Below are 16248 nucleotides of genomic sequence, written 5' to 3'. Positions count from 1 at the left end.
GATCGGTCTATATGGCAGCTATATCCAAATCTGGACCGATCTGTGCCATATTGCAGAAAGATGTCCAAGGGCCCAACACAACCCACTGTGCCAAATTTCACCAAAATCGGATAATAAACGTGGTTTTAATGGCCTAAGACCCCAAATCGGAGGATCGGTCTATATGGCAGCTATATCCAAATCTAAACCGTTCAGAGCCAAATTAAAGAAAGATGTACAGAAGGAATAGAAGAGTCGAAGTACTATAACCATGAGAATGATAATCATTGTAACTGAAAAGAAAATGCCAGACAAAAGATGAATTTGATCACAGACAACACACTATTGGTAGACGTTCCTAAGCATGGCTAGGGCTATCATCAGTTCCAAGGTGTTTTTTCCCGAACCTCCCTCCTATCGGGCTATGTTTACGCGGCCAAAGGCTTTTTTCCCAATTCCCATTGAAACTGTGTTGTTTTCCATAATTAACTGTAATTTTCAAAAACTATTAAGGAAATGGTCATTGACAACTTTAGACATTAATATATCTATCCATTAAAATGTTACGTACATATTTTCATCATACATCAATTGTAAAAAATTGTATATTCATGTAAATCCAATCTCATATTGGGAAATTAGATTGAAACAAATTAAAAATAGAATAGGTATCTCATTGCATTTTGCCGTAATATATATTAACAATTTTAACAAAAAAGATGTCGGCCCTCAAACTTGCGGAATTGCTTCAGGGCCCTTTGCTAACACCGATTTCATTGTCTTCATCATTGATGGTATTAGACCGACATGTTTATCTACGCATTTAACAGCGCAGCGTTCAAATTGATCGGTAAATTTGCTGATTTCTTCTTCACTGGGATTTGCAGGCATTTTTACTTTAACATCATCGTTGCATTGCTGTACGGAGATAAACATTGGAATGTCAACTAAGGTAGATAGCTTTTGATACAAAATACCTACCATAACACATCTTTGCAATCTTCCTTGGAATTCGCCCAATTCGTGTTGCACATAGTTTTGTGCTCTCGTCAATGGGGCTGAGCATCTATCTACACAACGTTGCACACTGTCAACACTGGAGCTGTTGTCTTGACAACATTTGGCAGCACAAAGATGCATATCGGTCTGCAATAAAACAAGAACAATGGCATTTATTATTTATTTATATTTTTTATACCCACCACAATAGTATGAGGGTATACTAATCAAGTCATTCCGTTTGTAACACCTCGAATTAATCGTCTAAGACCCCATAAAGTATATGTATATAATGGATCGTCTCGACGTTCTGAGTCGATCTACCCATATCCGCCCGTCAGTCTGGCGAAGTCATGATTGCGGTCAAACGCATAAAGCTTATCGCTTGAAATATTAATGTATGGGAATGGGGACGGGAAAATCCGCATCGTTTGGATGCCGGGCCATAACGGAGTAAGGGGAAATAAAATAGAAGACGATTTGGCGTGAAATTTTGCATGCGTTGTTCTGTTACGTCTTCCAACAACTATGCCTATACGGTCCAAATCAATCTGTAACCTGATATAGCTCCCATATAAACCTATCTCCCGATTTGACTTCTTTAGTCCTTACAAGCCGCAATTTTTGTCCGATTTGGCTGAAATTTTGCATTCGGTGTTCTGTTACGTTTTCCAACAACTATGCCAAATACGGTCCAAATCAATCTGTAACCTGATATAGCTACCATGTAAACCGGTCTCTCGATCATCCTTGTTCGGTTCCTAGAAGCATTAATTTTTGCTGGTTTTTAACTGAAAATATGGTGGTTGGTTTTTAAAATTCGGCCCGGCCGAATGTAGCCAGATTCGTTCATGGAGGTAGCGATCCTCGAAAAGCTCCATAGGTGAACAAGGTTGTACCGGTCCATAGGACGGAACGCCGTGGGGATGTTATGGCCATTGGCTTTTTAAAGGCGCCAATAACTCGTCGTGTTTCATCGAGTATCCTAGGCACTCTCACTGAGACTCTCCACTCGATATCGCCGATTGTCCGCGAATCTAAATTTTTTTCCGCAAATTCTACATTCTGTTAAGGAACAGGGGACAAACATCTTACATATCAATAGTGCTGTCAATTTAATTTAAATTATAGCCAAGTCCGTGCAGCAGTGCAACACTTCTTTGAATATAAGATTTTGGCCAGTAGTCAAAAGCAAAATATTTAGAAAAGATGAATAGTTTCATTCCAAAATGTCCTGTCTGTTCAAAATGTCCGCAAAAACAACCGCGAAACATACACTCCGAGTAAAAAAATTGATATGGTCAGATCCAATTAAATCTGCCTTCAGATACCTATAATTGGATCAAATTATTTCTAATTAGATAAAATTCGACCTCAAATTTAACCCGAATTTTGAAATTTTTACTAGGGGTGATGTAAGGATCAACGAATGCTTACTTGACGTATGAAAAAGTTTCCTATTTCTCGACTTACAGCTTCTGAATTAATCCTTTATTGAAAACATTTGGTCTATCAGCATGTTTTCCATTCAGACAATGACCTGTCATGATAAGACACGGGAAAGCTGTGAGCACCACACAGGCTGGAACATTGAGGTTCGATCTGTGTGAAGTTCATTGCTGTCAGGAGAAGCTTAGCTGCGAGTCACCGTCCTGCGTCCACATGTCGCGGATAGTGGAATGCTCCATACGCGGACAAACAGCGGTATCGGCACTGACTCTTGCACAAATATTGAGTGCTTACGATGCTCGATGTGATATTTCTCAAGACCCAAGTCCGTCCCTCAGGAATTTTTCATATCGTTGGAATCAGCTCGCCAAGCTGTACAATATATGGAATTAGAGGAATTGGTGAGGGGCCAGTAAACTGCACTTAGGCCATATAGCATTCAATTCAGCACGACTAGTCTTAGACTGTTTAATGCCTAGACCATGTTCAGTCACACACACAATAACTACCTCAAGATCTTTCCTCGAAAATATATTTTCTTTACATAGACCCAGGCAGTTTGTTTACAAGGCTAATTGTCACATCCTCATATCAATATCTTAGATGTATGCAAATAGTTTACCGGCTATCGTGTTTTTTTACCTGCATCTTACGCAAATGTGTTTTGTCCATGTCATCGATCATTTCAGTGACGGCATGTTCAATTCTCTGGCGTTGTTGTTGAATCATTGTTATGAGATTTCTTAAAAGACTTGATTGAAAAAACTAAACTTTTATTTATAAAGAAAACTTTTAATTGTGTAATTCTTCAATACAACGTGCATTGACTATTAGCTCAACAGCAAAAGGGTTGCATCAACCAAATTTTTTAAAACAGCTGATTTTGTACAAAATAAACACAGCTTTACCACAATCTACCCGTTAGGAAACTTAATTCATTTGCGGTACTACTAAGGGTTGGTACTCCATTCGACTTTTCACGCAAACTTTATATAAAAATGACTTATAAGCTAAAAATATGTTCGTCCAGCCAAGCCTAAAACGCCGGGTCGCGAATTATCAGTGTGGTCGCCAGTCATTTATGCAATTTAGGAATAAGAAGTCGAAGCACCGTAGAGTGAAACAGAGAGTTCCCCAAGGTGGTGTGATATCTCCAGCACTGTTTAACTTTCCCTATCCTCCATTCTACCCCCTCCAGACGGCATAGAGATCGTATCATATGCGGGCGATTGTACGATAATGGCATCAGGTCCCCCACCCATTATTGACATCTGCGATAGGTTGAACGTCTACCTCAACGAATTTGCTTTATATTTCGCTGCGAGAAATCTGCAGATATCTGCCACCAAATCTTCAGCCACATTGTTCACTACAAATACGCGTGAGGTGAATACTGAGCTGACTGTGATGGTCGAAGGAGAAATGATTCCGACCATCAAGTGTCCCAAAATCTTGGCGTCATATTTGACAGCTTTTATACATTCAGATCTGTCAGAATACCGCCCTCCGAACTGCGACTGTGGACCACCATCATCAGGATACAAAGATACTACCAGTGCGAAGAGATAACCACATGCTGTCCAAGCAATACCTTTTGGGCTGTTATCGCAGAGACCATCCAAATCATCATCTTGTGGATAGATATCCACCCCCCAGAAGCCTTAAAGTAGATCTACATGATCTAGAGCGTGAAGTTCAGCGCTACAAAAGAGAACCTCTAGATCAAGCGACATATCAAGCAGGTCTAGACAACATTCATGCCGACACGGTGGCAGATACAGTTAATAGCTACCGGGTGAATGTGTTTCGACTTCTTATCCCTAAATTCCACAAATGACTGGCGACCACACAGATAATTTGCGACCCATCGTTTCAGGCCTGGCTGGAGGGACGTGTTGGCGATGTCCTCAAATAATTTGGCATGGATGACCGTGTCGAATGCCTTCGATAGGTCCAGTGCCACGAGGACCGTCCTATCACATGGCCTGGGCTGATTGAAGCCACGGCAAATGTGTGCGGTGATGGCATGCAAAGCTGTTGTTGAGCTGTGCAGTCTACGAAATCCATGTTGATGCTCGGCGAATCCAAATTCTCCTACGAGGTGCGGGAGAAGTAATGCCTCAAGCGTCTTTGCCACTGGTGAGAGAAGAGATCGGTCTGTACGACTCCCCCAAACTCGGGTATTTTCCAGGCTTCAGTAGAGGGATCACTCTGCCCATTTTCCAGACACAGGGAACTATAAGTGCGTTCAGTGACAGGTTGAGAAAAGTGGTCAGGTACTCAACTCCAGGTGAATCCAGATTCTTCAACATCAATGTAGAGATTCCGTCGGAGCCCAACGCCTTAGATGATTTGGCGCCACGGATGACATTCGTAACTTCGCCCACGGTAAATTGTGATGGCTGTTCATCGGCTCGGAGACCACGAATACGGCGAATGGCTCTCCTCCTTGTCCTGTCTCTCTTGGGCTGCACAATAAATTGACGGTTGAACAACCTGGCGCATCTCTTCGGATCAGTCACGGTTATTTCGCCAAAAGTGACTGAGGTCCTGTCATCCCGTCTACCGGAGTTCGAGAGTGACTTAACAGTAGACCACAGTTTGCCTTGGAGAACGACCGCCTCCCACATGGAGAAATTGACCTCCCCCGGCAAACCAGAGTAGTTCTGGCTCAATTACGTTCCGGCAAATGCAGCCGCCTCAACTCCTAAAGAGCATGGATTGATGCCGACGTGCAAAAGATGTATGTCCCGGTTGTAACCAGGGACCGCACAATACATGTCACCTGTTTAAGTGCCCGGCCAGACCCACTCAACTCAGACCCAGATCCCTGTGTCTTAGTCGCAGAGTTCCTGGGTCTTGACACTCAACAGAATCAAGCAGACGAAAGATAGAACACAACAAACTGCTACAACAACAACAACTAAACCGACGCGCAAAATTTTTGACTTTTCAGCTATAACTATTGAACTCGTGCGTCATTCTGTGTTGCCATACGTGAAATAGTGTTTTTAGGCATCAAAGTTAAAAACTAACTTTTGCGCATTGCGTTTGTGAGATTTGTTTGCAGAATTGCATTTTCAATGTGTGCGCATAGTGTGTAAACAGATTTTTGAGTTTGATTTGTTCACGTATGGTCATCCACATATGACGGACGGTGTGTGTTGCGCGTTTACAACCAAAGAACAGTCTAATCAACGCAGCTGTTTCACATGTACAAATTGAACACAGTTTTATTAGAACAGCTGTTTATATAACCTGCCGAGAGTTTTGCAATTCGTATTTATTGCCAGTGAATAAAATCCAATTTAAAATGTCCCTTTTATATAAAGTCAATAGAATTAGCATCGCGGCATGCTTGCGAAAAGCATCAGCAACTCAGCGATATTTTTCTTCTGATGCCTCGGCAAGCGGATCGGCAAATGAAGATCACATTGAAAAGAAAGGTTTTGCTAAAGCCTTTGAAAGTCACACTGATGCACTTAAACCCAAAGAAGAACCGGCCGATAATGAATCATTTGCCTCTCTACTAAGAAATTCAAAATTTATTGATGTAAGTATTCCCAACTTTAAAACGATTGTCACTAATTATGCTCTACTTTGTTATCCTCTATAGATGGGAGACCCAGAGGGTAAAGTTGTATCTGGCAAAATCTTTCATGTTGTTGGCGATGATTTGTATATTGATTTTGGATGGAAGTTCCATTGTGTGTGCTCGAGACCACAACGTAATGGTGCTGACTATGTGCGTGGTTCAAAGGTACGTCTAAGGGTCAAAGATTTAGAATTATCCACAAAGTTTTTGGGTTCGTCCAAAGATTTAACCATACTCGAAGCTGACTGCACTCTATTGGGCCTGATTTCGTCACCAGCCCGGCAAGGGGCTATGAAAGCGGCTGTGCAAGAATCGTAAATAAAAATCCCGTTTTGTCAGTTTTGTTTTAGACAAGTTGTCATGATTTATTTTGTACGTCTGATGTTTCGCTCTGGGTATCATATCCAAATTGATAAACCTCATAGTGATGGTTTAGTTCCGGAACACCTTGCAGTTTAAAACTTGTAGTTAGACATCCATTTTCAGAGTTGCCCACAAAGAACACACGTTTAGCGCGGCTATGTACTAAAGCCATGGCACACATAAGACAAGGTTCTCTTAGCAGATAGATGTCATATCCCGTACATAGATACGGCCCATATTTGGCTAAATTATCGCCGTCCAAAGCATTAGCAGTCTCACACTTTACTTTTTCAGTGTGTCTCAAGCGTTCGGCCCCACATTGGATTTCGCAATACTCCTCATGGTCATCGATAAACTGTTTGAATCTTTTAGGTACGCCTTCCATTGTAGTATCTATGGTTATTTCGCTTTCTACGAAATCTTCCAAGGTGCAGAGCTGATCTCTCCATGCCCCAAAGTCTTGTGACCTGGCTACATAATCCATTAATACCATAGTAGAATGCATAATAGGACTCTTTTGTGTAAAACCAGAAGCTATTGCAACAATGCTATTAAATCTAGGATCAATGCATATACCCACAGCTTGTTGGTTTAAAAATTTTCTGGAAATATCCTTCAGCAAGGAAGCAATTTTCAAATGGAAGCATTTTTCTTGAGGTGTAAAATTTGAGCCATCATACCTTTGCTCCAAATATTTGTCAGGGTGAAACTTGCATGGCCATATGCCATGCACCTCATCGTATTGCCATCTAAGTTTTGCTGGTGTCGCAGGAACATTCACTGTTTCTATTCTTTGAAGTATTTGTTCGATAATGTTCGATTCGATGTCCTTTGTGCTTAAGTAACTTTTTATTTCCTGATCAGAACCAATTTCTTGCTGGGTACATATAATAATTTTGCTGTCCTTTACTCGTTTCAAATGCTGCAGTGATGGCAGGGGTAACAATAAGGCAAGTTGTTGCATTATTTTGGATATTTGTTTCTTATCCTCCACTGCTGTGACATAAACTGCTGTAGTCTTGACGGGTTCGGACAACTCGTTGGGCAGTATTGCCTTTATTGTAGTCAACTGCTGTATTTTGCATCTTTTATTTGATGGCTCTGTCATTTTGCAATTGAAATTATTGAAGGAATATACACAAACTACAGCTGTTGACTGACGCCAGCGACAACGTGCGATTGAGGCCAATAGCGTTACTATGCGAAACATAGATTTGATTAAACCACACGTAACGTATAACGTGTTGCGATCCCAAAGGGCGGGGATAGAAAAGCCTTTTCATTTGATTTGTTGCTATAGGCAATATATCCGTTAAATTTTGAAACGCAGTTTTTTTTTTTTTTTGAAAAACTGAGCTACATTTCCATAACAATGGAGGCAATCAAGTCAATGCATGGGCTTGCTGAAATCAAAGATGATATATGTTGCCATCCATATATTTATATTTGTAGCCACATTTTCATATGGAGGTGGCGATCCTCTTCAAGCTCCTGTAAATGAGCAAGCTCGTTCCGATTCCAAAGGACCGATAACCGCGGAAACAGGTCGGCTATTGGTTATTTAAAGGCGCCAATAACCCGCCTTGTCAAATCGAGCATCACAGGCACTCAGTATTTGTGCAAGTGCCTGTGCCGCCCAGCCTCTTACTGAGACTCTCCACTCGATGCCGCTGATTGTCCGCGAGTGCCGTTGCAGCTAATTCGTATGGAGCATTCCACTATCCGCAACCTGTGGACGCGCTCGGTAGCTCGCAGCTAAGCTTCTCCTGACAGCAATGAACATCACACAGATCGGACCTCAATGTTCCAACTTGTGTGGTGCTCAAAGCTATCCCAGCCCGGGATAGCTGTGGTGCAGTGTGTTGTACACCGAGGCGGCAGCCCTTGCCAATGAAGGGCTCCATCGGGTTAATCCGGTACGTACAACAGGCTGCCGGATTGTACATATTTTAAGTTTTTGATCCTCTAGAAGCTTTTACGATTGGGTTAAATTTGATATGTGAAGTACATTTATGGCTTCCAACCTCTCGACACACAACGCCACTCCGCGACACACAACGCCACCGCTTCCTTGGCGCGCCCTAAGGATAAACGTGATAGTGGGGGAGAAAGCGACCGCCAATCAAATTGAATATGGCAATTGACAAGCACTTTCACTCTATCCTCCACGAACAACCTGAAAAGCCGATTGATTACTTGGATATAGAAGAAGAAGCCAAAATACCTACTCTGCGTCGTCCCCTTTGTCACAATCTTCCTCACCGAACCCTCTGCCAGTGATGTACCGATAATTCTGCCCTTGAGCATAACATTAAGTCAGTTCACCTGAAGAGGGGGGACTCCCATATCAACCAGAGAACGACGAATGGACCCTAACTCCATGTTATTAAAAGCCCCTTCTATATCCAAGAAGGCCGTCAAAGTGAAGTCGCACAAGTTCCCCTCTATGTAACCCGTTACGTCGTGGAGGGAACTATTAATTGGCCGAAACTTGGTGTAGGCATGCTGGCAGTCGCTTACCAACGATGGGTCATAAAGATCCCTGATGTACGCATCCAACAGTCTCTTAGGTGTCTTCAAGAGGAAAGAGGATATACTGATCGGTCTTAAGTACTGGGGCAGTGAGTGGCCCGGGTTTCCCGCCACGCAGTTGGCACAAAGCCAACCAAAACACAAGCCTTAAATATCCCTTCCAGAAGCCGCATGGCAGGCGATATACCATCCAGCCCGGTTGATTTGTAGGGCTCAAGTGAAACAATCGCCCGTATTATCCTCCCCTCAAAAACCGACAGCCCCCTGCACTCTTTTGTATTTGAGCGACATCCGTAACTTCAGAAGTCACCGATCCAATGGCCACATCCGAGCGAGAAAGTGCGTTGAAGCCAGGAGTTCTAAAGTTCAGAACTAGATTCCGTCCAAGTTCCGATACCTCTCCGCAGACTCACGAGGGTCTTCGGATCCTTTGATAATAATTTCCGAAACTAAGAGGACTCGTTCACTCCCTCCACAAACTCACAGAACCGATCCATGAGAATCTCTTAGCTGATCTATTTATTTATTAAAAATCTTTATTACAATTACAAATTATAATAAATTTCTACAACAAAAGCTCTAGCGACTGTGGCTATCTTAGCTGATCTCACCTCGCCCTTGTACAGGCCCAGGAACTCCTTATAGAGGTCTCAATCAGTACTAAGCCTGGTGCGACTAGCCCTGTTGTTAGTTCTGCTAGGATTATTGTATGGCCAGGATAAAATCATAAATTGACTCACCTCTTTTATTGACATCGGAACTCCTTCCCTTTTCTCATAGGGAAGGTATACAGATGCAATGAGCAAGGGGGTGGAGTTTCTCCCCTCTATTTTCATAGTCGTCAGATCGCCATTGCTGTAATTAGATTTAGGCTCTTCTTTCCCACTTGTCATCCGTAGACGGAGTAAATGTGATGTCATTGGCATTGCTCAACCCGGAGGTTCCTGAATCAAAGCAATTCCTACCGAGGGTGCCAGAAAAACTTCATTCGAGGCAGCTACGGAACCCTTTACGACTTCGGGAGCCGGAGATGACAGAACCGGAATCCGAACCTTAGTCTGAACTTGAAGTTTTCGCTGGCACAATCGATTACCTTGAGTTCATCTTTTCAATAGTTCCCATAAAACATTTATCATCAGTCTGACTAGCCCGGTTTCCAATTAGTTCCAGTGGGCTGACTTTACTCTCAGTTTTCGCACTGTTCACAATGGCCACCATCTGGTCCGTAGGGACTGTCCGCCCTGTTTCAGCCTGTCGACCAACTGGTACCCTGCGTGTTTTGGATGTCTTTTTGTCGCAACATCTCCATTAGGAATCTTGCCTCCTGAAGTGCCCCTTCTGCCTGACACAAGCCGGACTATCGAGGTGGCATCTGTCACTCCTCCAGGGACCTCTTTCTGTCTTTTCTTCCCCGCCGGCGGATTCTCCTCGGTTGATCAAATTCTCTACACAGGAGTCTGTGACGAGGTAGGTTTCGAGAGAGAAGCAGCCCGTCGAGAGGGGGATGGAAGAATATAAACATTTAGACTACACTCTGTAAGAATACAGGTTCAATGACTCGAAATGCCCGCACCACGCTTTCATTCATCTGTGGTTTCTGGATCAGAACAGCATCAAATCCTTCTGTCATCAGAAGTATCTTCAGAGTCGCCGATGCGGCTTTACAATGGTGGAAATTTATCTGTAGAAAGCGGACCACGAAAAGCGGCTTAAATTATCCACCACTCGAATCGAAAAAAATGGTAAAAAATATGCCGTGTGAGAACGGGTAGAGATATCTCTCTGGAACGATTAGAGCAGATGTGCTAGCGAGATCGTGTGCAAAATTTTAAGGCCCTAAGTTGCCCGGGCGCTTTTTGACAGGCTCCCAAAGTTTGTCACCGCGGTATATCGAAAATTTGTTGGGGCTTCGGTTTCCAATATAAACCGATCTGTGACCTTGCTATACCCTCCACCATAGGATGGGGGTATACTAATTTCGTCATATTGTTTGTAACACCTCGAAATATGCGTCTGAGACCCCATAAAGTATATATATTCTTGATCGTCATTTTTAGTCCATCTAACCATGTCCGTCTGTCCGTCCTTCTGTCTGTCGAAAGCACGAGTAAAGCTAGCCGCTTGAAATTTTGCACAAATTCTTTTTATCAGTGTAGGTCGGTTGGGATTGTAAATGGACCAAATCGGTCGATGTTTTGATATAGCTGCCATATAAACCCATCTGGGATCTTGACTTCTTGTGCCTCTAGAGGGCGAAATTCTCGTCCGATTTGACTGAAATTTCGCACGTGGTGTTTTGGTATAACTTCCAACAACTGTGCTAAGTATAGTTGAAATCGGTCCTTGTATTGATATAGCTGCCATATAAACCGATCTTGGGTCTTGACTTCTTTAGCCTCTAGAGGGCGCAATTCTTATCCGATTTGAATGAAATTTTGCATGAGGTGTTTCGGTATCACTTCCAACAACTGTGCTAAGTATGGTTGAAATCGGTCCATATATTGAGATAGCTGCCATATAAACCGATTTCGGGTCTTGGCTTATTGAGCCTCTAGAGGGCGCAATTCTCATTCGATTTGGCTGAAATTTTGCGCAGGGTGTTTCGGTATCACTTCCAATAACTGTGCTAAGTATGGCGCAAATCGGTACATAACCTGATATAGCTGCTAAATAAACCGATCTGGGATCTTGACTTCTTGAGCCTCTAGAGGGCGCAATTCTCATCCGATTTGGCAGAAATTTTGTACAACGGCTTCTCTCAGGACCTTCAACATACGTGTCTAATATGGTTTGAATCGATCAATAGCGTGATACAGCTCCCATATAAACCTATCTTCCGATTTTGCTTCTTGAGCGCAATTCTTATCTGAATGAACTGAAATATTACACAATGACTTCTACAATGTTCAGCATTCATTTATGGTCCGAATCGGACTATAACTTGATATAGCTCCAATAGCATAACTATTCCTATTCAATATTCATTGTTTTTTTTAAATCGAATTTTAAAAACAAGTAAAAACGTACTAATATCGGGCGGGGCGAATATTGGGAACCAACCACCATAGATTCTGCTAAAAAATTTCTACATACCAAATTTCTATCAAATCAGACAAAAAATTAAATTTCTAACCGATTTAGAACATGCTTGGCACTATTGTTGGAAGTCATAACAGAACACTACGTGCAAAATTTCAACTCAATCGGAAAAAAGTTGGATCTCCAGAAGTCAAATCGGCAGAACGGTTTCGATTGCTATCGTGATTTCGACACATGGCTAGATCGACTTAAAATGTCAAGACTTAATGGGGTCGAAGATCAATGTGTGTAACAAACGGAATTACCAGGTTAGTATACGCCTCATCCTATGGTGGTGGGTATAACAAAGCAGCCCCTGAAGTAAAGATGTATTGAATAACTGAGGGAATATTTCTGTTCCGTTTCATATGGGACAAATTTCGTCCAATCGGTTGTTATCACATGATATGCATAAGGCCTTCTTTGAGAGTGACACAATCCGCATCGTTTCTGTGCCGGGCAACAACGAAGTAAGGGGGAACGAACGGGCAGATGATTTGGCGGTGAAGCATTCTCTATATCATTGCCCGGCTATCTCGGCTCAAAGACACCAGTACTTAGGTGGGGACACAATACCGGATATTAACCAACTTAGGGGCGTGGCATGGAAAACTATTAAAGATTTTGTAAGTAGCACCCAATTCCTAACATAGATTTTCTTTTTCGAGGTTATTCTTTTTAGTATTTAGAGCGCTCAATTACGTACGGATTACTGGCTTAAGTGTATATCCATAGCGGCATGGGGCGGATTAATATCCACAACCTCTTTTTCAACCTAACCTAACTCTGGATTATCGGTTAGCTGTTGTATTCCCTCTTCAGTGATTTTTCATGCGATGAAATGTGGTATAGCCAATTTCAGACCCAATGGGTACCAATATTGACACACCTTTTATATAAAGATGATGGAAGTCAACCTTTTTGTCCGATTTGCTAATATGTTCCACATTTTATTATATACATATACGTCCTTCCGACCATGTCGGCTATGTAGTTGATATGCATATTCGATGTTGTTATTCGGTTATTTTGAGAGATGGGCGATGGGTAAATACTCAAAAGGTATTTACCCGGTAAATTGGGTAAATATACCCGGGTATTTACCCATTTATACCCAAAATCTGGTTATTTATAATTTTGCAGATATCATGGATATAAAAACATTTTTCAAAAATTGTTGATGATTTCGTATTCTTTGTATATAAACTTGACCTTCTGATCTCATAATCCGATTTTAGTTATATATAGCCGCTATGTAGACCGATCTCCAGACTTAAAGTCTTGAGGCAATAAATTGGTCATTTTTCATCTGATTTCGATGAAATTTGGCACATTGATTTTTGGTAGACCCCATTCATTTCAGTGAAGTGCGGTTCAGATCGGACTATATTTGAATATAGCTGCTTTATAGACCGACCACCCAATCTCCCGATGTATGGTATTAAGCCATAAAAGATCCATTTATTACCCGATGAAATTTGGCACAGTGTGTTCTGGTAGACCTCTACCCATTACTGACAAATGTGGTACAGATCGGGCCATATTTTGATATAGCTGCCATATATACACCGATCTCCCGATATTGTGTAATGAGCCTGTAAAAAGAGCATTTTTCTTCCTATTTCGATGAAATTTGGCACAGCGAGTTCCGCTACTCCTCTTAACCTTTTTGTTGAAAATCGTCCAGATCGGACCATAATTGTATATAGCTGCCATATCGACCGATCTCCTGAAATAGAGTATGGGGCTCATAAAATGAGCATTTTTCATCCGATTTTGATGAAATTTGAAACAGTGCGTTTTGCCACCCCTCTAAACCTTTTTGTCGAATATCGTCCATATCGGACCATGTAGGGAATGTCAACCAGATACTCTACAAATATTATATACAATACTCTATATTGGGATATCGGTCTACATGGCAGCTATATCCAAATATGGTCCGATCTGGACGATATTCAACAAACAAGATATTCAACAAATATGGTCCGATCTGTACCACATTGGACAGGAATGGATAAGGGTCTACCAGAACACACTGTGCCAAATTTGATCGAATTCGGGTAATAAATGCATCTTTTATGGCCTCAACACCTTATATCGGGAGATCGGGTGGTCGGTCTATAGGGCAGCTATATCCAAATATAGTCCGATCTGAACCGCCCTTTACAGAAATGATGGGAACTCACCTTGCCAAATTTCATCGAAATCGGATGAAAACTGTTCAATTTATTGTCTCAAGACTTTAAATCTGGAGATCGGTCTACATAGCGGTTATATATAACTAAAATGCGATTTTATGAGATCAGAAGGACAGGTTTATATACAAAGAATACGAGATCATCGAAAATTGTTTGGAAAATTGGACAGGTTGCTGCCGTATGAACAAATTTCTCGATGTTATTCTTTTCATACCCACTACCAAGGATAGGGGGTATATTCATTTAGTCATTCCGTTTGCAACATATCGAAATATCCATTTCCGACCTAACAAAGTATCGGTAGTAGTGGTAGTAGAATTTCGGATCGTCGTCTGCGCTGATTTAACGATGTCCGTGTGTTGAGATATTGAGCTGAAATTTGGCACAAATACGTCTTTTTGCTGCACGCAGGTTAAGTTCTTAAATGGGCCAGATCGGACCATATTAACATACAGCTGTCATATAGACCGATATGCCGATTAAGGGTCTGAAGCCCTTAAAAGCTTTATTTTGTACCCGATTTCGTTGAAATTTGAAACAGTGAGTTGTTTTAAGCCTCCCGATATCCGACCCAAATATGAATCAGATCAGGCTATATAGATATAGCTGTCGTATAGACTGATCTTCCAATTTAGGTCTTAATAGCATAAAAAGCGGATTTATTGGCAGATTTCGCTGAAACTGTTACTTGTATAAGAGTTCTCGGGACCTGAACAAAATATGATCGAGACCAGCTTCTATTTAGACATAACTATGGATACAGTAGCGGTTTTGTAATAAAATAGGATGATTATTATATCCTTGGTGGTGGGTATCCAAAGTTCGGCACGTCCCAACTTAACACATTTTCACTTGTTTTTATAAAAGCAATTTTTATTGTTATTACATTACAATTTACATTCATATATAATAGTATAAGAAATAAATTCTTGTCAAAGTAAACTTAACGCTCCTTTATTATAACTAACACGTCTCTGTGAGCAATATAAACTTTGCATCATTTTTATCCAAATGTTTTATATTTTTCTTCAATTTTACCAAATCTAGTTTGTGTAAAATTTTCCATTGTTTGTTAAGAAAATCGTTGTGACCATATATGACGAACAGGTTCAAAACCTTATTGGCTTCATCTGAAGCATCCTCCTTGACATATCCTGTAAGAATACTAGCCAATACTGTCAAATCCTCAAAATACTTTTCGAAGCAAACTTTGCCGGACTTGTGATTGATCAAATTTAAAAAGAGTTCCAAGTCCTTTCGATATTTATCGTATCGTTTGTCTGAAGGTAAATCGTGGATTACATTCCATATAATTGGCTGAATGTCGGCAAATAAAGCTTTCAATTTGGCTACATTTTTTAAGTCTTCGATGTCTTGGGGATTTGAGACCACAGCATTTGATGCGGTGACCTGATAAGAGATTATTATAAATTTTAAAATCCATTATTCATCACAAACAATTATTACCTTCCTTGCAATCAAGATAATGGAAATTATTACGAGAATAGATTTCATTTTAACCGACTATATTTTCTTGACTTGCTTTTGTGTTTAGTTTGCGACTAAATCATGCGAAATATTGTACACACAAGTTTATTGTTAGAAAGCGCAGCACGGACTTAAGCCATGACATAATGTGTGTTAGATATTAAGTACAATTGAAACCACAAGAACCCGTTCAAAAATAACTAAAGATAACCGATCATTTTATTTGCAAAGCTTTGTACGAGGGCAGTTCCAAAAGTATTCAAACTGACATATAGATGGCGGTGGTAGTATAAATATAAATACTTTCGTCAAAAGTGGTAAACTTCTAAAACATATGTTTTAAGGTTAACGGTGTTTAGTTTTTGAATTGGGGCACTCCGATATGTAATACAATACCTTCATTTGAAAGGTCTCAATCCAACCAATATAAAATTCAAGCTAGATTTTACTTAAGGGAAGTCGTGGCTTTCGTTATTATAAAATACTAGCTGACCCGGGCCCGCTCCGCTGCGCTTTCTTTTACTTTATATGGAAAAAAGTTTCCTTGCAATATTTATTTTCGAC

At 41.1% G+C, this 16248-nt stretch overlaps 4 protein-coding genes across 4 annotated transcripts; 1 reads left to right on the top strand and 3 right to left on the bottom strand.

The window, feature by feature from the left end:
- Positions 1-549: 549 nt before the first annotated feature.
- LOC106087625 (protein FAM136A) lies at positions 550-3282 on the bottom strand. The gene is made up of 3 exons (XM_013252740.2): positions 3070-3282; positions 961-1125; positions 550-897 (listed from the first exon to the last, which is right to left on the bottom strand). The coding sequence occupies exons 1-3, from the start codon at positions 3154-3156 to the stop codon at positions 709-711; spliced, it is 441 nt and encodes a 146-aa protein (XP_013108194.1). The 5' UTR covers positions 3157-3282; the 3' UTR covers positions 550-708.
- A 2376-nt stretch (positions 3283-5658) lies between these two features.
- LOC106087623 (small ribosomal subunit protein bS1m) lies at positions 5659-6376 on the top strand. Its single transcript, XM_013252739.2, has 2 exons — positions 5659-5980; positions 6044-6376. Exons 1-2 carry the CDS (start codon positions 5741-5743, stop codon positions 6338-6340), a joined length of 537 nt encoding a protein of 178 aa, XP_013108193.2. The 5' UTR covers positions 5659-5740; the 3' UTR covers positions 6341-6376.
- Positions 6362-7496, bottom strand: LOC106087622 (probable inactive tRNA-specific adenosine deaminase-like protein 3). Its single transcript, XM_013252738.2, has one exon. It carries the CDS (start codon positions 7491-7493, stop codon positions 6381-6383), a length of 1113 nt encoding a protein of 370 aa, XP_013108192.2. The 5' UTR covers positions 7494-7496; the 3' UTR covers positions 6362-6380.
- Positions 7497-15125: 7629 nt separating this feature from the next.
- LOC106087621 (uncharacterized) lies at positions 15126-15782 on the bottom strand. The gene is made up of 2 exons (XM_013252737.2): positions 15664-15782; positions 15126-15606 (listed from the first exon to the last, which is right to left on the bottom strand). Exons 1-2 carry the CDS (start codon positions 15709-15711, stop codon positions 15160-15162), a joined length of 495 nt encoding a protein of 164 aa, XP_013108191.1. The 5' UTR covers positions 15712-15782; the 3' UTR covers positions 15126-15159.
- Between the last annotated feature and the right edge of the window lie 466 nt (positions 15783-16248).

The sequence above is a fragment of the Stomoxys calcitrans genome, chromosome 5 (assembly GCF_963082655.1).
Source record: "Stomoxys calcitrans chromosome 5, idStoCalc2.1, whole genome shotgun sequence".
Classification (NCBI taxonomy): Eukaryota; Metazoa; Arthropoda; class Insecta; order Diptera; family Muscidae; genus Stomoxys; species Stomoxys calcitrans.
This window is presented reverse-complemented; position numbering and strand designations above follow the sequence as displayed.